Here is a 21,394-nt window from a genome sequence, read left to right as displayed (position 1 = left end):
TCTAATTCCTTCATTTTATAGGTGGAGAAACTATACCTGGAGAAAGAAAGGGCCTTGTCCAAGAGCCTGTAGCTCCCAAGAACTTGAACCAGGCCTCTTCCCAATTCAGAGCTCATCCAGCGTGCCTTTTACATTGAGAGGAATTTGAGCTGCATGTCCAGAACAGGTCTTCCCCCTTTGCCTCCTAGAATTAATGGTTCACACTGTACCATTCTAGGTATTTCATATCCATACTCTTCATGCTGTGTCTGGCTCTCAAGTCCCTTAAGTTCAGCGTCCATAAAACAAGTAGGAGAGGGGCACCTGGGTGGCGTCCAACTTCGGCTCAGGTCATGATCTCGCAGTTTGTGAGTTTGAGCCCCACATTGGGCTTGCTGCTGTCGGTGCAGAGGCTTCTTTGGATCATCTGTCCCCCTCTCTCTCTGCCCCTCCCCTGCATGCATTCTGTCTCTCTCAAAAATAAATAAACATTAAAAAAAAAAAAAAACAAGTAGGAGATGCTACAGGATGGGGATGACTGATGGCAGAAGCCATCAGTGTTAAACATCCAGAGAGACGTGGACACTCCATAAAGAGCGATTCTCAGGGTCCTGCTTCTCTAGACCTTCCTGGCTCAGTTGCTTTCCATAGCTGCTTCAACTCATTCTGGTCTCCCTCCTCCCTCCTGCAGTGCCCAGTAGTAGTAGCACCCATTGTGACCTCTCACCTTTCATTGTTAATTAAGTTTTGTTTTAGACTTTCTCTTCCCCAGCCCATTATAAGCTCTTGGAAATTGTAGTAGGGAACCTTGTATATCTATCTCTTATATCTGCAGTGCCTAGCAAGATGCTGTAATAATACAGCTAGTTCCGCTCTTCACAGTTTGCAAAAGGCTTTCCTCATACATTAGCTCATTTAGTCTTCACGGTGTTCTTTGTAGTACTGTGCTATTAGTCACATTTTGTCAAGGAGGAAGAACTGAGAGAAGTCCAAAGCTACCCAGCTAGTGGAGGAAAAATGGCAAATAGTGTGAGCAGCTACCATTATCATCATCTTTAATAGCAGTTTAACACTTCATGAGTTCCTACTGTACTTAGCCTTTTATATAAACTATATATAGTTTGGTACATGTTATTTCCTTTCCACAGTAGTCCATTTGACAGATGAGGAAACTGGGTCAGAGGAGTGAAGTAACTTCCCCAAGATGAGCTAACTAGTAAGTGGCAGGGTCAGGAGTCACACTAAGAGGCCACTCCATCCTGCCTCTCAGAAGCAAGGATTTGGCCAGTGAAGGGTGGTGTGAAGCCTTGACAACAAGAATAGAGTCTTCACTGGAAAGAAAGAGGTGGCATGGGCTCCCAAGGGCAGGGAGCCCTTAGCTCTGGGTGCTGGGAGGTTCAGAAATGAGGAGAGGTTCAGAAATGCTTATCTTGTGCAAACTTGGTCTGAAAACACACCCAGCCTGACTGAGGGGTGGAGCTTTACAACCAGGTAATTGGAGGGGAAAGGAGCTGTGGAGTCTAACATGTATATCTTGCACAGTGCTAGTGGAATTTTGTTTCCCCCCCCCGCCCATTATTTTATTTCGAAAAATTTCAAATACATAGAAGAGTTGAAGGAAATGTTCAAAGAACACCCATATATATCCTTCACCCAGACTTAACTTTAAGCCACTTTCTCTTTAACTATGTACACACATGATGTATTTTATTTTTTGCTGAACTATGTAAAAGTAAGTTGTAGATATCTTGACTTTCACCCTTAGTTACTCTAATATGTTTCTTCTAAGAATTCTTCTATCTAACCAAGGTATCATTATTACATCTAAGAAAATGGATAGTAATGTCACAGTATAATATATAGCCCAAATTCAAGTTTCCTCAGTTCCAAAAATGACAGTCATAGCTGCTTTCTTTTTCAATCCAGAATTGAATCCAAGGTTTAGGTGCTGCATTTGGTTGCTGTGTCTCTAGGCTTTTTTAATCCCTGTACCTTTTTTTCCCCATGACATTAACTTTTTGGAAGAGTCAAGAACAGTAGTCTTAGAATGACCCACATTCTGGATTTGCCTGATTGTTTCTTAATGGTTAGCATAATTTTTTCACAAGAATGCTACATGTTAATGATGTTAATAAAAACTTAAACATCAGCAATGGTGTTGGTGATGGGTAGTTTTTTTGAAGAACAGAGGTGATTGAGCTTCTTTAGTTCATTGAGATATCTGTCTAGACCAGAGGTTCTTTTTAGAGAGAGAGGGCATGTGCAAGCTGGGAGAGAGGGGCAGAGGGGGAGAGAGAGAATCTTAAACAGGCTCCACACTGACACAGGGCTCAATCCCATGACCCTAGGATTGTGACCTGAGCTGAAATCTAGAACAGAGGTTCTTAGCTGGGGCCATGACTAGGCTTCAGACCTACACACACACACACACACACACACACACCCATACCTAAATAATATGTACATTTTCCTTGTACATGCCTTTTTCCAAGAGCAGCTTCTTGATTCTTACTAGATTCTCTAAGGGCTTCAAGACACAAAAATGTTAAAAAAAATTAATAAACAGACACTGGTCTACCAGGTTAGGCAGACAATACAGAACTGGTTTCTGGGATCTTCTTTATTCTGAATCAGCTTCCTTTGGGGAGATGGCAGTAAACTGTAACTTTCCTCCATCCTGGCTTTGGATCAAGGAAAGGTCTGTCCATTTTGTTGTTAGACCTGGGAGCCAGAGGCAGCCTATGTAGCCTGGTTCCAGGGATCCACAACAATTTTTTCTTGTCTTGCCTTTCAGGTGCTCAGAATGCCAGGATTCCCTCACCAACTGGTACTATGAGAAGGATGGGAAGCTTTATTGCCACAAGGACTACTGGGGGAAGTTTGGGGAGTTCTGCCATGGGTGTTCTCTGCTGATGACAGGGCCTGTCATGGTGAGTGAGTCCCTCTCAGTCATCAGAGTCCATTGACAGCTCCTCTGGTTTCCCATGGCCTTTCATCTTCTAGTCTTCCATCAGCCAAGGCCTCCCCTTTTATTTCTTCACTTAACAGATGTTTGTTGAGTACCAATTAAGTGCCAGGTAGGATCCTTCCCTTAAAAACTTAACAGTCCAGGGGCACCTGGGTAGCTCAGTAGGTTGAGTGTCCAACTGTTGATTTCAGCTCAGGTCATGATCTCATGGTTTGTGGGTTCGAGCCCTGCATCAGGCTCTGTGCTTAATAGCTTAATCTATGGCTTGGGATTCTCCCGTCTCCCTCTCTCTCTCTGCCCCTCCCCAGCATGTGTGCTCTCTCTGTCTCTCTCTCAAAACAAATAAATAAACATTTTTTTAAGGTAAAAAAACAAAACAAAACTGAACAGTCCAATATTGGGAATGGGTGGGTGGGCGGGCAGGGCAGAGACTTAATTCAATGGATAAAGTCCTCGAAGGAGAGCATTACAGGTTGAGAGGAGAATACACCCAAGTTGTGTAGAGGGAATCTGAAAAGGAGACCCTGGAATGGGCTGGTAGAGAGAGGTTCCACCTCCACTACCTGCTTCAGAAAAGGGCTTTAAGCCCAATCATGGATTTTCCAACTCTGTGTTAGAGGAACTATGTGTCTTTCTAGTGAGGATGATGACTTCTGGGGACTTGGCTAGAACCAAAACAGTTTTTGTAATCTCAGAAATGACAGAGAGGCACCAATCTGACTTGTCCTCTGGAAGCTCTGGGGCAGAGTTGTGCAAAGGACCTATAGATCCTTAATTAGAGGTCTCTCTAGGGGCGCCTGGGTGTCTCAGTCAGTTAAGAGGTCACTCACCCACCCCTACCTTCCAGCAACAGTGACAATTCACTTCCTCCATCTGTCATCTGTCTACCCTTCTCCCCACCTGCTCACAGGTGGCCGGGGAGTTCAAGTACCACCCAGAGTGCTTTGCCTGTATGAGCTGCAAGGTGATCATCGAGGATGGGGATGCATATGCTCTGGTGCAGCATGCCACCCTTTACTGGTAAGATGGTGTCCCTCTCCCCTACAAGAGCAGTCAAGAGAGAGGAACAGATGGCAGTGCAAGTTGGGCAGAAACAGTACTGGGATATCAGAGCACTGGATTCCTATCCCAGCAATGCCTATAACCAGCTCTGTAATCTGTAAGCAAGACAAGTAACATCTCTCTGCCCTCTGTCCTTACCGACCGTGAGAATAATGACACTTTGTGCTGCAGTCTTCCCAGAGGGAGAGAATGGCTCAGAAGGTGCTCTCAGAGAAGGATCCCAGAAAATTAAAAGCAAAGGCCCCTTAGAGTTCATTTGCGCAATTGCCTCAGTTGGCAAAGAAGTCAGGCTGAGCCCCAAAATGGAGAAGAGGGCTGGGTTCTCACTGTGAATCAAAGGCAGAGTGAAGAGAACCCAGGCAATCTCACCCCCACTTCCAGCCTACCCCAGAGACCCTGGGCTCTTCTTTCTGAGCAACCAACTGGAATCATGGCAAGGATGGTAATAGTGGGATTGTGGGTACTATTGCTTGAAGCCACATGGTACAGTGGTTACTGGGGGCTTCCAGGTGGGTCTCCAGGATCTTAACCATCTTTATGTTCCTCTTGCTAGTGGGAAGTGCCACAATGAGGTGGTGCTGGCACCCATGTTTGAGAGACTCTCCACGGAGTCTGTTCAGGACCAGCTGCCCTACTCTGTCACACATATCTCCATGCCAGCCACCACGGAGGGCAGACGGGGCTTCTCTGTGTCTGTGGAAAGTGCCTGCTCCAACTATGCCACCACTGTGCAAGTAAAAGAGTGAGTATTTTGAGAACCCCAGAAGCAGGAGTCCTTACACAGAGTCCATAGATGGGCCTCAAGGGGTGCAGAGTTCTCTTCACCCACATCTCATATCTTTGTCCTGGAGCTCACTGTGCTGTAACTGCACCTGGGCCTTGGCACTTACTCTTCCTTCTGCCTAGGCTGCTTCCCACAAGATACTTAATGACAGAACCCCTCACCTTTCATGTGTCAAGTTTCAGATAACGTTTGTTCTTTGAAATTATCTGGCTTGATTATGTGTATTAGTTTATCATCTGTCCTCCCAACAAGTTCCTTCTGGAACTTAATCTTGTTCAGTACTGTATATCCAGGTCCTGGAACTGTATCTGGCATGTAGTATATGTTCATTGATTATTGTTCTGTTGGTTGAGTGAATGGAGGATGGAGGAGAAAGAGGTTAAGACTTCATCCTAGGTCCAGGCCAGAGACCAGATGGGGAAAGAGCCTGTGTTCGTCTAATACCAGTAATGAGGAATCTATGGCTGCCAACCCTATAAATAGCGATTGTGCACTTACTAGGTGCTTGCAGTACAGGTGAGAGGTATTAAGGTTGGGGAAGTCACCAAGAGTTGAGATCTGCACTAAAACCTCATTAGATGAAGATGGGAGGGAATTGTGTTCAGGGCAGAGGTGGGAGTCTATGATTGTGTCTGGTGTAAATTAGGTGGTTGGGAATAGCCAGAAAAGGGGGCTATTAAGTTATATAGGGCCTGGATTATGAACACTCAGCAGGTCTTTTAAGGGATAAGCAACAAGGTGATACAACCAGGTTAGCGTTCTAGAGGGATTGCTGGCATGGATGTTGGATGGAAGAGGAGCAAGCCTGGAAATGTAGAGGGTGGTGTTAATAAAAACTTAAACATCAGCAATGGTGTTGGTGATGGGTAGTTTTTTTGAAGAACAGAGGTGATTGAGCTTCTTTAGTTCATTGAGATATCTGTCTAGACCAGAGGTTCTTTTTAGAGAGAGAGGGCATGTGCAAGCTGGGAGAGAGGGGCAGAGAGGGAGAGAGAGAATCTTAAACAGGCTCCACACTGACACAGGGCTCAATCCCACGACCCTGGGATTGTGACCTGAGCTGAAATCTAGAACAGATGTAGAGACCAGGAAAGATCCAGGTGAGAAATGTTGGTAACTATGATGATGAAGTGAAGGCAGGATTCTCGAAGACGGTAAGGGTTGTGGAGCAGTGAGAGAACTCCGGATAGGGGAGATGCCATCCAAGGCTCTGGCTTAGGCCATTGGGTGAGTGGGGGTGCCCTTCACTGAGATGAGGCATCTTGTAAAGGGTGTTGCACTTCCCCTGTGAGTTGTCTGGGCCTTGCAGGCATGTAGGGGCCTGGGGCATGGTGAACCTTCCTATACAAGTAAAATTGGTCAAGCACAATTTTAGGATGCCTTCTTCCTGCCTCAACTCTTGTCTGGCCCAGGGTCAACCGGATGCACATCAGTCCCAACAACCGCAATGCCATCCACCCCGGGGACCGCATCCTGGAGATCAATGGGACCCCTGTCCGCACACTCCGAGTGGAAGAGGTACAGTGTGTGTCCAGTCTGTCTTGTGGGGGTGGAACATGGTATAGACCCTCTGGGAGATCAAGCTATGGACCTTTGCCTTTCTCCACCCCCAGTCTATCTCTTTGTCTTGCCACTGAGCCTGTGACCACTGATGACCTGTGTCAGCCTGGCACATTCTCAGGGCAGTAGGGATGGCCTGACAGATGGGATATCTGACAGGATGCCAGTGAGAGGGCACTGGGGCTACTGGCAGCTAGAGGCCACCATTAGCCAACTTGAGCATTGGCCATACTGTGCTAAGATCATGTGGGCTGACAGTGGGTGGCCTGGGATGGGACAGCCTGTGGGAGCCAGCCTTACACTGCTTTTGGCTACAGGTAGAGGATGCAATTAGCAAGACAAGCCAGACGCTTCAGCTCTTGATTGAACATGACCCTGTCTCCCAGCGCCTGGACCAGCTGCGGCTGGATGCACGGCTCTCTCCCCGCATGCAGAATGCTGGACACTCCCCGACTCTCAGCACCTTGGACACCAAGGAGAATTTGGAAGGAACACTAAGGAGACGCTCTCTGAGGTGCTGCCTCCCACCCTGATTCCATGCTGACCCATGCCTATCCTTCAGATGAGGCTGAGCTGACTTTGGGAGGCCAGCAGAGTTAGGAAGGAAACCCGCTGGCCAGAGATGGGCCATGAGGATTGTGCTGACCCAGCTCTCCCCATAGGGATCACAGTTCACAGCCAGGGCCTGTACATGATCTGACCCAGCTGTCTGCCAGGTTTCGTTAGAAACCAGAGAGTCGGCTCTGTCCACTGAACTTCTGAGCTGAACTCAGGAGGCAGAAATGCTGACCCCCAAAGGACAGCATGGCCCATGGGTAAAGCATGGGGTTCAGAGGCTGGAGTTGGGGCACAGAAAGAATTAATAAGTGGAAGTAAGAACACTGAAAACTGTAAAGCAAGAGATGGATGCAAGCTGTTTTAGATTTGAGGGACCAACAATCAAAACCTCATAGTTCCAAGTCCATGGGGAGGGAGCAATCACCCTGGGTACAGGTGCCAAATAGGGAGACTGAAAGAACAGGAGTCTGGAGCAGTGGCTCTCCAGGCAGACACACCCATACCATGCTTTTGAGCTGAGCTCCCTCCCTTCACACATCACTTCATGTCTCTAAGCCTCTGTTTCTGCATCTATAAAGTGGAGTTCTAAGACAAAGGTGGCTGTCTTTTATGTAAGGACAATCCTTTAAGGATTCAGTGTGGAAAGGAATGCATAGTGGCACAGTGACATCACAGGGTCAGCACTAACTCAATGTGAGGTGTTGTTAGTATCATTAGGAGTCAGGTCTTTATCCGCCCTCCTGATCAAACAGACTGAATCACTCAGGGCCCTTGACTGGCATCTTTGGAAACAGGGCCCTCCCCACAGATTTCTGGGCATGCACTTCTGGCTGTCTTTGTGGCCTCAGAACGAGTGAGCTGGTAGAGGCGAAGTGCCAGAGGGCAGAGAAGGCCTGAGAACATGGCTTGGAAGCAGGAAGATGTGGGGTGGCTAGGGACTGCTCAGATCTCTGGAGGGCCATACTGCAGAAGGCAGCACACCTTGTGTGCTTCTGTGGGCACAGTTGGTGGAAGGCAGAGCAAAAGAGCAAGAGTTGAGAAGCCTGTGTGTGGTCCTTTCTGGGTAGCCCAAATGGAACAGGAAGATGTGCTGGAGAGAAGGTTGCAGGGTTGTAATTCACCTGCAGTGCTGTGGACTTCAACCTTTCTTGTCCTTCAGGAAGTCGGTAACAGTTATCAACCATTATTATTACTGGCTGCTTTTAAAAATGTAAATACACTGGTTTTATTGCTGTAAAAATCATACATGCTTATTATTTTAAATTTCAGGAAATATAGACAGGTACAAAATGAGCAAAATAGCCAGAATCCCATTTGGTCATTTTTCGGATGGTGGTAGGCTACCACTCTAACCCAATTCCGTACCTTGAATCAAGCAGGCATGTAGAGTGGTGGGTTACCATCCTACAGTGCTGTCCTATATTGAGCACTATAGGGTTCCTGCTTTGAATGTGGTTTTATTGTATTTAAATAAACTACTGATGTTTGTAGCCCCAAAATGGCATGTCTGTCTGACATAAGAGTTCCTTCCCCTCATCATAGCACCTGAACTACAGAAATTGGGATGGATAGGGTGGTAAGGTAGCTTTGGGGTTTCTACCTCCATGGTTTTTCTGGCAAGTCTCTGAGGACTACCCTATCCCTACCCTCATCTTTCCTTATCTTCAGGCGCAGTAACAGCATCTCCAAGTCCCCTGGCCCCAGCTCCCCAAAGGAGCCCCTGCTCTTTAGCCGTGACATCAGCCGCTCAGAATCCCTCCGCTGTTCCAGCAGCTACTCACAGCAGATCTTCCGGCCATGTGACCTGATCCATGGGGAGATCCTGGGGAAGGGCTTCTTTGGACAGGCCATCAAGGTGAGCACAGGCAGCAGCTGGTCTGCTTCTCGGCCCCCTACCCTTCTCTCACCTTCTTTTGGGGAGCTCTTACCACATGGTCTCACCCCATACATACCCTGCAGGACACCAGGCCCCTTCCTTGCTGCAGGTGATGGTGTGAGGGCTACACTCCTGCCCTCCCAGGCCACCTAAGGGCAGCGTTCCTGTTGTAGTGAGCTTGGTGGACCTGGAGACCCAGGTTGGGATGAGTTGTTGCCCATGGCCCTGCCATCTCCAGGCAGGGATGTTTTTAGGTACCCAGAGGCCTGAGTGTTGGGTATACTGCAGGGAGCACACAGGGGAGTGGCTCCTGCCTCCCTGATGAACAGTCTTAGGGACTAACCTCTCTCTCTTTCTCTCCTCCTCCTCTGCTGAGAGCTGGGAGGGGGGGTCAGGTAAGCCATGTGTCTCAGCTTTCAGGGCATTGGGGCTGGAGAGCTCACCCTGACCCACCTAGTTCCCTGGTGCATGTCTGTGGCACTGACCCCTACTGTCCCCAGACTTCTGTTCACCCAAGGGACTCACTCCTTTGTCAGATAACCAGAGCCCCTGCTTGGCTTGGCAGTGTCCCTTCCTGCCTCCTCACTTCCCTTTTCTGCATTCTTGCCTCCCCTCTATGCATGCCCCGTTCTCCAAAGAGGGTACGCTCCCCTTTGAGGCCCCTGTTGCCTCATGCTGTGTCTTCTACACATAAATTCTGTCAGTCTGATCTGGCTCAGTATGTCTTCCAAGGGATGGGATGGCCAGTTGCATATATTTTCACATAGTTCCCCAGAACTCTGCACCACTAATAGTTGTCCTCCTTGTAACTAGGTAACACACAAAGCCACGGGCAAAGTGATGGTCATGAAGGAGTTAATTCGGTGTGATGAGGAAACACAGAAGACTTTTCTGACTGAGGTAAAAAGGTGGGGTAGGGGTTAGGAGTGTGGTGTCACTCTTGGAAGAGGGTAGATCTTACTAAATAATGGTTTCAGGAGGAAACTTGTTTTATTTTGTTACTTTTTTTAAAAAAATTAATGTCTATTTTTTTTTAAATGTTTATTTTTGAGAGGGAGGGAGAGAGAGAGAGAAAGAATGTGTGAGGGAAGGGGCAGAGAGAGGGAGACACAGAATCTGAAGCAGGCTCTAGGTTCTGAGCTGTCAGCACAGAGCCTGATGTGGGGCTAAAACCCACAAACCATGACATCATGACCTAAGTCGAGTCGGACACTTAACCAACTGAGCCACCCAGGCACCCCTAATGTTTCTTTTCGATAGAGGAGACAGAGTGCAAGCATGGGAGTGGCAAAGAGAGAGGGAGACACGGAACCCAAAGCAGGCTCCAGGCTCTGAGCTGTTAGCACAGAGCCCGATGTGGGGCTTGAACCACGAACCATGAGATCATGACCTGAGCCAAAGTCAATGCTTAACCGACTGAGCCACCCAGGCACCCCTAGGTGGAAACTTATTTTAGAATCACTTTCTTAAAAGCTGGGCAGAAAATAGCGCTAGAGGAATATCCTACCCCTTCTAAATTACAGCATAATGACCTATTCAATAAACATTTACTAAAGACAGCATGATCTGGGTACAAGGGATACAGTAACAAACGAGATGTGGTTCAGAGGAGCTTACAGTTAGTGGGGGTTATGGACATGAAAACAGGCCAATTTAGGACAACTAGATATTATACTCACCACCTGAACACCCTGCTAAGGGAGCCTGGAGTGGGGCCTTCCAGAGAACTGCCATCTCTTGAGCATTTACACAGTTTTTACCACCTCTCCCAAGTTGTTCCATTCCTTCGGTTGGTACTCCTGTGGTTCAGGTATTGCCCTCCAGGCCTTTGTTTCACTCCTGGACCCTCCCATTCCAGTTGCCCCCAGTACAATTCCTAGAAAGGCAGCATCCCAGGGTGGGGCCTGTGAGGCATCCCTATCCATGTGGAGGTGTCCTGCCCCATCACATAAGACTAGAGGTAGGAGATGCAGGTAACAGTTATCAGACTGACTCCTTGGAGGGAAGGGGTGAGGAAGACATAGTGGAAAGTAACCATCCACCTTCCTTGGCCTCGTCACCCCCAGGTGAAGGTGATGCGCAGCCTGGACCACCCCAATGTGCTCAAGTTCATTGGTGTGCTGTACAAGGACAAGAAGCTGAACCTGCTGACAGAGTACATTGAAGGGGGCACGCTGAAGGACTTTCTGCGCAGTGTGGTGAGCACACCACCCTCGCTGCTTTGCCTACAAAGGGACATGCTGAGCATGATTGGGCACAGGCAGGGAGGGTTCACTGGCAGACGATATTGACCCATGGGGCCTGGACAACAAATGGGACAGGTCCCAACAGCCTCTGATGGGCATTCCCCCTTCCCATAGGACCCATTCCCCTGGCAGCAGAAGGTCAGATTTGCCAAAGGCATCGCATCTGGAATGGTGAGTTCTGCCAACAGCCCTGCCAGGTGTGGGAGTGGTGGTGAGGTGGTGATGGGGAGGGACTGCAGGCAGGCACTGGAAGGCAAAGACCCCATCCTGGGCAGCTTGTATGGGCTGGGTCAGTCAGCAGCTATTTATTGAGCTTCTTTCTGGGCTGTTGAAATTGCCCCCAGTTGTTTTTCTTAGCTCACAATCTACCTCAAAGAATTCCAAATCTTCAAGGGAAAACTGGAGAGGCAAACTAGTAGCGTCTAGCCACTGCAGGAGCTTGGAACAAGCAGGGTACCTCACTGCCTATGAAATCAGAGGAGGGGGAAGTGTTCTAATTGAGCCCTGAAGGATGGGTCAGAATTGGATAAAAGTTCCTCTTGGCAGAGAGGCACCAAGGTTGAGGTGATGATAGCAGCAAATACCTGGGAGGAGAGAGGAAGTAATAGTCTATTTCACCTGGGAAAGAATGATACCAATTATATAGTAGTAGTAGTACCAGTGACAGTCGCTGAGTGCTTTCTGTATGCCAGGCACTGAGCTGAGGGACTGACGTGCATGTATATGTTTGTTCCTCATGACAGCCCCAGTTTCCAGATGAGAAGCTGATGCTAGAAAGCTAGAAAGAGAGAGGAGCTTGGGCTTGTCAGTCTGACCCCAAGCCTGAAGCTTTAATCACCGCTCTTCATGTGGTGTCCATTAAGACAGTGTTGGTCTCGGGTACATTAAGGTCCCTATATTTCAGGCTAAGGAGTCTGGATTTTACTTAGGATGCTTAGGAAGCATCTTTTTATTTTTTTATTTTTTTTTCAACGTTTTATTTATTTTTGGGACAGAGAGAGACAGAGCATGAACAGGGGAGGGGCAGAGAGAGAGGGAGACACAGAATCAGAAACAGGCTCCAGGCTCTGAGCCGTCAGCCCAGAGCCTGACGCGGGGCTCGAACTCACGGACCGCGAGATCGTGACCTGGCTGAAGTCGGACGCTTAACCGACTGCGCCACCCAGGCGCCCCAGGAAGCATCTTTTTAGACAGATGTAAAAGATGTTTAAGTAAGGAAGTTTTGTGAGCAGAGCTGTGCTTTTTTGAGGTACCTAGAAGAATGGTGGTGTCACTTACCAGATACTGGGGAGGCAGTGATGTTGGGGAAACAGGTTTGGGAAGACCTAGTGTCGACTGAAGCTGATGTGCTGTTAGTGGGCATCAGCGTATGTAGAGAAGGCAGCTTTAAAAAGGGCTGACACCAAGGAGGCTAGAAGGAAACAGCAGCCACACAGGAGTCTCAGGAACAGGTAGCGTGGGAGAAGTTCTGGCAGCCTTTGGGGAAAGGACAGGCAAGCAGGCAGGTCACAAGAGCTACCATGATTCAGGAAGAGCTCCCTGGGTATGTGAGCAGAGCCAGGAGCCTAGGGGATGCAAGCATTATTGCAAAGGACAGGGGAGGAGGGAAGTAGCTCCTTCCACATTTGCTGGGGAAGAGAAAAGAAAAGGAAGTGGCTACAGAGAGTGACAGGAGCCAGGAGTGGAGACTAGGGGTGGAAATAGCAAAGACTTGTGTGAAAACATTGGGGTAGGAAGAGGGAAAGGTTAAAGTGTAGAAGAACAAGGAGGGTGCTGAGTCTCAGGGAAGGAGAATGTCAGAAATACAGAGCCAGCTGGCCAGGAGGAAGTCACTTCTCTGATCACTGGCGGTGAGGGTGGCTGAAGCCAGAGATTATGGTGATGATGGTGGTGAGGGGGACTGGAGCAGTACATCTGAGGACCTTCACTTCAGGTGGCCTGGATCTACATAAAATGGATAGAGGTGCTGGGGGCATGCAAGGGCCAGGGCCCAGTAGAGTTGGGGACTTTGGGAGGGAGCAATGAGGGTCTAGAGCAGCACTGGGTTGGGGTCAGCGAACCAAAGGATGGGCAAGAGGTGGCAGCAGGGAGAGAGAGGAAGCCCAGGCGGTCTTTGGCTTTCTGTTAGTGTTGGGACAAGGGGGTGACAGCAGGAGGCCCTTGCCCTAAGGTCCATGTTGGGTTCTGAAGCTGAGTGGGGATGGCCTGGGAGAAGAGCAGTCTCCCCCAGTTCCAGGGTCTGCATCTGCTTGAATTACTGGCCATTGGCCTCAGCTCGTACTTCTGTTCCAGGCCTATTTACACTCCATGTGCATCATCCACCGGGATCTGAACTCACACAACTGCCTTATCAAGCTGGTATGTCCCAACCATCCTGGGCTTCCCCAGGGCCAGCCCTCATGTCTTGTCACAAAGGAGACTGTCCTTGTGCTTTAGACCTCAGGTGTCACTAGGACTCCTGTGTTACCCTTCCTGCTGCGCCTGATGCCCTCCCCTGTCTTCTGGGGGCTCTCAAACACATGCAGACACAATAATACCTCCTCCTAGTAGCAGCCTTTGAAATCCTTTGGTTAGAAGGGACTTCAGAAGTTCCTTAACACTACAAAGAGCCCTGTTGTTTTTCCTGGTTTCACCACGATAGTTCTGTAAAGCAGCTCACTGAGGACCCTATTCTACAACTGTGGCACCTTGAAGCCTCAGTCTAAGGCCATAGAGCTAGTAAATGTACAGTGGCCAGTTTGGGACCAGCATTTTTTCCCACCAACCATCAGCTCTGGCTGTTAGCATGTCATTTCTCCGATTAACTTGGAATCTAGCTTCTCAGGTATCCACTAACTGGCCCTGGCTCCACCCTCTAGATCCACACTAAACAATCGTAACCCTTTTTCCACATGACTGCCCTGTAGCTATTTGAAGAGCTTGTCTCCCTCTAAATCCCCCCACTGACTCCCTACACCTTATCCTTTTCTGTCTTATCCTGGTTCTAGCCATGCCTTAAATCTTTTGGGGAACTGGCAGGATGGGGTAAAAAAAAAGGAAAAAAAATCCCTTTTCCTGCTTCTGAGTTCCACTCTGCAAGTCCCAGAGCCTTACTCCTCCAGGCTCCAGGGGCTCTGTTGTGAACACCCCCAAGTCTGGGAAGTCTGAGGAGCAGATACCAGACTGCTAGAAAACAAATAACTGAGCCTTATCTACCAGAGAGAGCATGAGCTATGACTCTCCTTTGCTACATACCTTTTCTCCCCTTCTCAATTTCTCTTGGGAATGTCCTCACCAAGTCCTGATCTGGCCCTTGTCCTACCAGGACAAGACTGTGGTGGTGGCAGACTTTGGGCTGTCACGGCTCATAGTTGAAGAGAGGAAAAAGCCCCCAGTGGAGAAGGCCACCACCAAGAAACGCACCTTGCGTAAGAATGACCGTAAGAAGCGCTATACCGTGGTAGGAAACCCCTACTGGATGGCCCCTGAGATGCTGAATGGTGAGTCCTGACACTGGACACTGGAGGCGACATGTCCCCAGAGGGGAGTTAGGAGCCACATCTTGCATCAGAGTCCTGGGTGAAGTGGAAGGCCAGATACCCAGAGCTGACAGCTGGATGATTTTTATCCCTTGCCAGACTGGGCCTTATAAACCCCTTCCTCCCTGAAGTCCTGGGCTTAGGGTGAGATCTGACTGTGGCTTTTGGGCCCCAAGTGTAGCTGAGAGCTCAGGCTGTTTATTGACAAGAGATTTAGCCTTTTCTTCTCCCTGCTGAGAACTGAATTATGGTGCCCCCTTGTGGATAATGTTCAAACCAGCCAGAGATGCTGGCTGGGATTCTTGAAATATACAGGGTTGTGAGGTCTCAGAAATGGCCTGCTGGTTTAACCCTTTTTAGAGTCTTTTTTCTTTTTTTAAGCTGTTGGTGATCTTTTTTTAATGTTTATTTATTTTGAGAGAGAGCAAGAGAGGGAGAGAGAGAACCCCAAACAGGCTCCACATTCAGTGCAGAGCCTGATGTGGGGCTCAGTCTCACAACTGTGAGATCATGACCTGAGCTGAAATCAAGAGTCGGGTGCTTAACTGACTGAATCACCCAGGCACCCCAACACTTTTTGGAGTCTTGTGGCCCAGAGAAGTTCAGCGGTTTGCCCAGGAACATACAGCTAGCTAATGACAGAGTCCAGGTGAACCCTGATCCATTTCTCTTTCAATGTCCAATGTAGTTTCATTTTGGATAGTGTGTTTTATAAGATCTCTCTGAGGCAGCCCACCCAGGGCTGAGGAAAGATGTTCAGATGGTACCTCTCCTGGGAAGCCTTCAAGGCATCCCCATGGAGCCTCTTCTAGCCCTGGTTCTTGGCTGTGGCCTGGCTTGGCCCCAGACTCAGTGCAGAGCAGATAAGAGACCAAACCTAACAGCCTGCTCTCCTGTGTTCTCCAAGGAAAGAGCTACGATGAGACGGTGGATGTCTTCTCTTTTGGGATCGTTCTCTGCGAGGTGAGCTCCGGCCTGCACAGAGGCCAGGCCTGAGGTAGAAGGCCTAATGGCTCTGCCCTGCCTCAGAACTGGGACTGCTTCTCCTAACGATGAGTAGCTCACAATAAAGTCAACATGAATGTAGGGTTGTGCAGTTATCACACATCTGTTGACACATTTGAGTCTCATCAGTCCCATGAGAAGGACTGGGCAGGGTTTTTTCAGGTGAGGAAACTGAGGCTCAGAAAGGGGCAGCAGCTTCCTCTTAGTCACATAGCCGGTAAGGGGCAGGTGAGACTCGGAACTCCACTAGGAAAGGCATGAGGCTGTCCTTATGGTTGTCCCATTTAGCTGTTGGGCCAATGTAACCTTTGACTCTGATCCCCATTCCCCAGGCCCTGATAGTGCTGTTGCCCTCAGCCCCACAAGTGGAAGTAGCCATCACAAGAAGTGCTAGCCTGTCTAGCACAGTTCTAAGCACTGTGAGGTGTATAGGCTGAGTCTTGGAAAGATTCCTCCCCTTAGGAGCTTAGCTCAGTCTGTCTGAAAGCACTCAATCAAACACATATGTTCAGAGCCTTCTGTAATTCCTACAAAATGGTGAGTGGTAGAGGAGAGACAAGAACAGTTGGAATAATGGAAGGAGGGTTTTTTAAAATCATTTTCTTTAATAGAGATCAATTGAGCATATACTGTGTGCAAAGCACGAGGCTGGTGCCAAGAAGTTTCAGACATGCATCAGACCCAGAACCTCACTTCACAGAGCCTGAACTCTGGCAGGGGACATAGACACAAGGGCACACAGCAGGGCAGGGTGGGATGTATAGAAGCTCCTCCTCCAGATTTGGAACATTGTGCTTTTGCTGCAGAGAAGTCTTTTCTAAACCCTCCTCAGTAACCAGACTCTCAGCTGAGAGACAAGTCTGGACTAGCAAAATTTGGGCATGGAGGATAGCTTTCTAACCTTGGTTTTTTACCTCCCTCTTCTGCCCATCCTTCTTGTCCATACACCAGTATCCCTCTCCCCTGCCCTATGGCCGCACACACCACAGCCCATTCCTGACTAGCCATCTTCTCACCTGCAGATCATCGGGCAGGTGTATGCAGATCCTGATTGCCTGCCCCGAACACTGGACTTTGGTCTCAACGTGAAGCTTTTCTGGGAGAAGTTTGTCCCCACAGACTGCCCCCCAGCCTTCTTCCCCCTGGCCGCCATCTGCTGCAAACTGGAGCCCGAGAGCAGGTTGGTATCCTACCCCTTCTCCCCAGCTCACATAAGCCCGGATGCTTGCCCCAGCCTTCAGCCATCCCCAAGCCCTTCCCAGGCACAAGGGTGGCAAAAGCCTTGAGCTCAAGGATACCAACCACTGAAGCCACCCTAACAACTCTGATGTGCCAGGTGAGGTGGTAGGGGGGACAAAGGCATTGTCATGAGTGACCTGGATATAACAAAGACACAGCCATGAAAAGAAATTTTAACAGAAGAAAATTCACACAAACCTGTGCCATTCCAACAGAATCTGTTCCAAACACATACATTTTTTTTCATATAGCTATAATCTCAGATAAAGAAAAAAAATTTTTTTAAGTTTATGTATTTATTTTGAAAGCAAGAGAAAGGGTGAATGGGGGAGGGGCAGAGAGAGAGAGTCCTAAGCAGGCTCCACACTGCCAGGAAGGAGCCTGAGGTAGGGACCAAACTCATGAATCGGGAGATCATGATCTAAGCTGAAGTCGGATGTTTAACTGACTGAGCCACCCCTCAAATAAAGAGAAGTTTTATATTTTGCCCTGCAAAAAGTATACTACCCAGTCTTCCCATTTATCATTTTTGTTGACTATGTGAAATTCACTTAAGATATAGTCTGAACATATAATATACGTAATATAGATATTCAGGTTTTTCCAGTTTCTCCTTACAATAGGTATTACTATAGTGAGCATCTTTATTCATTTTAACTAATTTTTTCCTTTAAAGAAATATTTTTTAAATGACCTTTATTTATCTCAGGTTATAGTTTTCATTATTACCCTGGTTGTTTTCAAGTTTGTACATTAGAAAACTAGAATCTGTACTTTTTCCTGCTCTCAAAAATCCTGTTTCTTTAAAAAAAAAAAAACAAAACAAATTCAAGTATTACTAAAATATATAGCACAGGAAGTATACATTTTCTATTATCTACTAACCAATGTGCTCCCCAGCACTCCTCACTCTCCTGCTCCATCCCCTCAAGATAACCAGTTGGCACATAACCTTTATTTTAAAATGATTTCCAGGTGGCACCTGGGTAAGTGTCTGACATCAAGCTCAGGTCATGATCTCACAGTTTATGAGTTCAAGCCCCACAATCGGGCTCTGTGCTGACAGCTAGGAGCCTGGAGCCTGCTTCAGATTCTGTGTCTCCCTCTCTCTCTGCTCCTCCCCTTCTCGTGTTATCTCTTTCTCAAAAATAAATACATTAAAAAAATTGTTTTTAATAAAAAATAAAATGGTTTCCAAGGTCAAGTTTTGAGTTGGGATTTGCTGGTGGGAGGCTTTACATTTTGTTCCTTCATGGGCCAAAGGACTGCAGTCCTTCACTAACATCAGAGTAAGACCATGAGGAGAAAATGTAAAGCTACACAGTATTTGTTTGCTAATATCCTTTCCTAGTCATTCTAAATGTCTGTGTTTAAGTCACTCAAAAAATATTGACTGAGTGCCTACCATGTGTTAGACACTGTCCTGAACACTGGAGTGAACAAAGCAAAGGTGCCTGCTCTCCTAGAACTCACATTCTAATAAGAAGAGATGATAAACAATAGATAGAATAAACTTCACTGAACAAAAGAAAGTGACAAATAGTATGGGGAAAAGAGCAGAGCTGAGGAAAGAGGATGTGTAGGGTAAAAGTTGTAATTAAAAAAAAATTTTTTTTTTTAACGTTTATCTATTATCGAGAGAGAGACAGAGCATGAGCATGGGAGGGGCAGAGAGGCACACAGCCCAACGTGGGGCTCAAACCACAAGATCATTGGCCTGAGCCGAAGTCAGACACTTAACCGACTGAGCCACCCAGGCACCCCTAAAAAATTTTTTAATGTTTATTTTTGAGAGAGAGACAGACGTGAGTGGGGTAGGGGCAGAGAGAGCAGGAAGACAGAATCCAAAGCAAGCTCCAGGCTCCGAGCTGACAGCAGAGAGCCCGATGGGAGGCTTGAACCACAAACTGCGAGATCATGACCTGAGTCGAAGTCAGATGCTTAACTGACTGAGCCACCCAGGCACCTGTAAGTTGTAATTTTAAATACGGTGGTGAGGGTGAGTGGGCCCCGCTGAGAAGGTGATAAGACGGTTAAACAAAAACATGGAGGAGGTGGAGTAAGCCTGAGCTGTCTTAGGGTTCCAGGGCAGCTAAACTGTTTCCACAGTACTGGAAACCCAGTGTTTGTTTTCCCTTTGGGAAGAGCTGGTGAGTCTGTGAAATGTCCTTTCCTGAGCAGATCTATTGATGTGAAGACAGTATAAGGACTGGAAAGAATCTTTAAAAAGGCACTTAAAATTATTGCATTTTCTCCAAGACATGAGAGGAGCTTTTTTTCTCCTGGACTTTCTTTTTTTAAGCTACCCCTTTGAGCAAGTCCAGCCTTATCACAGTATTATCTCCCATCTTCACAACAACCCTACACACTAGCAGTAACATTATATCCCCATTTCCTGCAGAGGCACAGGTTAAGGGGCTTTCCCAAGGTCACACAACTAGGAAGTGGTTGAGATGCAGGCCTGGGTGCCTTTCACACCACCCCGTGGCCCTGTCCGTGTCTCACCTGCCTCCAACTCGCCCCTTTTCTTTCTAGACCGGCATTCTCAAAACTGGAGGACTCCTTTGAGGCTCTCTCCCTCTATCTGGGGGAGCTGGGCATCCCACTGCCTGCAGAGCTGGAAGAGCTGGACCACACTGTGAGCATGCAGTATGGCCTGACCCGGGACTCACCTCCCTAGCCTTGGCCCAGCCCCCTGCAGGGGGGCGTTCTGCAGCCACCGTTGCCCCCTCTGCACCCCATCTCTGCTGTGGGCAGGGCCGTCCGGGCTTCCTGTGGATTGGCGGCTTATTCAGAAGCAGAACAAGCCATCCCTACTACCTCCCCAGGAGGCCAGCGGGTGCAGCACCAGGAAACACATCACAGGTTTGGGGTTCTGGTTACTGTCTGTAAATCCAACACTCACCTGAAAGCTGTGAAGAAAGAAAAAAAAAAAAAAAAAGAAAAGAAAAAGAAAAGCCTGGCCCATGGGCTGGGGGAATCTGTTACTGATGACCACTCGGGAGCTCCCTGGCAGTGTGATTCTGGGAGGCTGTTGCTTACAATAATTAGTGTGACCTAGACCTGCTGGGCAGGATTCCAGGGTGAACCTGCCTGTGGGCTCTGAAGTCTCTGGTCGCACTGGATACAGGAGGACTTTAAGGGGGAGTGTGGATGAGAGAGAGACTGGTGGCCAGGTGGCTATCCAAGGATGTGAAATGACAGTGGTGCTACCCGCCTTCCACCCCATGCCCCGCCCCCCTGTGGGGCAAGGGTTGAGGGAGTAGGTCTTGAAGAGTTCCTTAGTTTGTGGTGGAACTGGCCAGGAGTCAGGGAAGGGCTAGTTTCTACTCATCTCCCAGGCCTAGGGGCCACATCAGTGTGAGGGGGAGCTTCCGCCTCATGTTCACAAACTACCGCTCTTGCTGAGAGCTCCTGGGCTTTTCTGCCTACAACAAGCACTCACCCACAAGTGCAGGAAGAGGCTAGGGGCTAGAAAGGGGCCCTGTCTTCTAGAAAGCCCATATCCTGGCTGCTGTCATTCATAGCCTGGTGGGCACCTCAGTCAGAAGCCCAGGACATTTAGCTTAGTGTTAGATGGGTTCTGGAGGATTGTGTGGCTTGCCACAGGCTCAGTGTATGAGCCAAGGGAGTGGGAATCTCAGCAGTCTCTTGGTCTTGTCCTTGTGGCAACCACTGCTCACTCTTCACTATGCCTGGTCCAGGCAGCAACCTAGGCAGGAGGTGGTGGTGGCAGAGCTCCAGAGCTGGGGTGCTGGAGGAGACCACTCCCTGAGCTGGCCTTTCTGGCTTCTACCTCCCTTGTTGGTTGGCCCAGCTCACTAGCTCCTGGCTGTATCTTCCTGACACAGCTCATGGGTGCTGAAAAGCCCCAGAGGCACCCTCCACCTTGGCTTCCAGAGCTCCAGGGACTCTTCAACACAAATAGATTTTCCTCCTGTGAGCTTGCACCATATTTAACAAATTGGAAATGGGTTTGGGACGTTACTGCAATGTGTGGTGGTTGTTTGGGGGATGGGGGAGGTGGTGGTGGGGAGTGATCCAGGAGAGTGGTTGACTTTAAAACTATTTTGTTGCTGTATCTGTTGGGTGATATGTGAAATACTGTACATAGACCTGATAAATTGTGGGATTAGATGTCATCTCTGGACAGAGTTTACCTGCTATATAGACCATACGTAATGTGTGGAGTGTGCAAGCTTGCTGTAGGATTGAGCCCTGGCTCCCAGCAGCCCTAAGTCAGCATTTTGTGGCTGGTTGTGCCTCAGTTGTCCCCAGCAAGCATGGGAGTGGTGGGCCCACGGTGGGCCGTTGAACAGACCAAATAAATTGAGCAGTTAACATAACTGATGATACGGAGAGTGAGAAAGTGACTTGGGGCTTGGCTCAGCAGGAGGAGGGTACATGTGGAGGGTCTGCTGGCCACTTTCAGGCCCCGCCCTGTGACTCCCCATAGCAGGAGTTCTCACACACACCCCAACTCTAATCCCCTCTTATATAGATACTAACCTGCTCCAGAGAACATGCACATGCCACCTGAGGCAACCCAGTCCTTCAAGCAGGTCTGACTCTGACCTCCCAGCCAAGTGCTTCCCTTGG

General features: G+C 48.5%; 1 protein-coding gene across 4 annotated transcripts in view; it reads left to right on the top strand.

The window, feature by feature from the left end:
- Nucleotides 1–21,141, top strand: part of LIMK2 (LIM domain kinase 2) — a 59,319-nt gene extending 38,178 nt beyond the window's left edge. For all 4 annotated transcript variants that reach the window (XM_086682042.1, XM_025933167.2, XM_086682043.1 and 1 more), the window contains 14 exons: nt 2,774–2,909; nt 3,858–3,967; nt 4,563–4,751; nt 6,206–6,311; nt 6,671–6,867; nt 8,580–8,766; nt 9,601–9,687; nt 10,854–10,985; nt 11,148–11,204; nt 13,326–13,391; nt 14,338–14,512; nt 15,459–15,514; nt 16,579–16,736; nt 19,331–21,141. In XM_086682042.1, coding sequence (XP_086538168.1) covers nt 2,774–2,909; nt 3,858–3,967; nt 4,563–4,751; nt 6,206–6,311; nt 6,671–6,867; nt 8,580–8,766; nt 9,601–9,687; nt 10,854–10,985; nt 11,148–11,204; nt 13,326–13,391; nt 14,338–14,512; nt 15,459–15,514; nt 16,579–16,736; nt 19,331–19,475 — 1,801 coding nt within the window. In that variant the 3' untranslated portion in view covers nt 19,476–21,141. The remainder of the gene's footprint in view (nt 1–2,773; nt 2,910–3,857; nt 3,968–4,562; nt 4,752–6,205; nt 6,312–6,670; nt 6,868–8,579; nt 8,767–9,600; nt 9,688–10,853; nt 10,986–11,147; nt 11,205–13,325; nt 13,392–14,337; nt 14,513–15,458; nt 15,515–16,578; nt 16,737–19,330) is intronic.
- The last annotated feature ends 253 nt before the right edge of the window (nt 21,142–21,394 follow it).

The sequence above is a fragment of the Puma concolor genome, chromosome D3 (assembly GCF_028749965.1).
Source record: "Puma concolor isolate L17-30 chromosome D3, mPumCon1.1.hap2, whole genome shotgun sequence".
Lineage (NCBI taxonomy): Eukaryota > Metazoa > Chordata > Mammalia > Carnivora > Felidae > Puma > Puma concolor.
The sequence above is the reverse complement of the archived record's forward strand: the minus strand, read 5'-3'. Positions and strand labels throughout refer to the sequence as shown.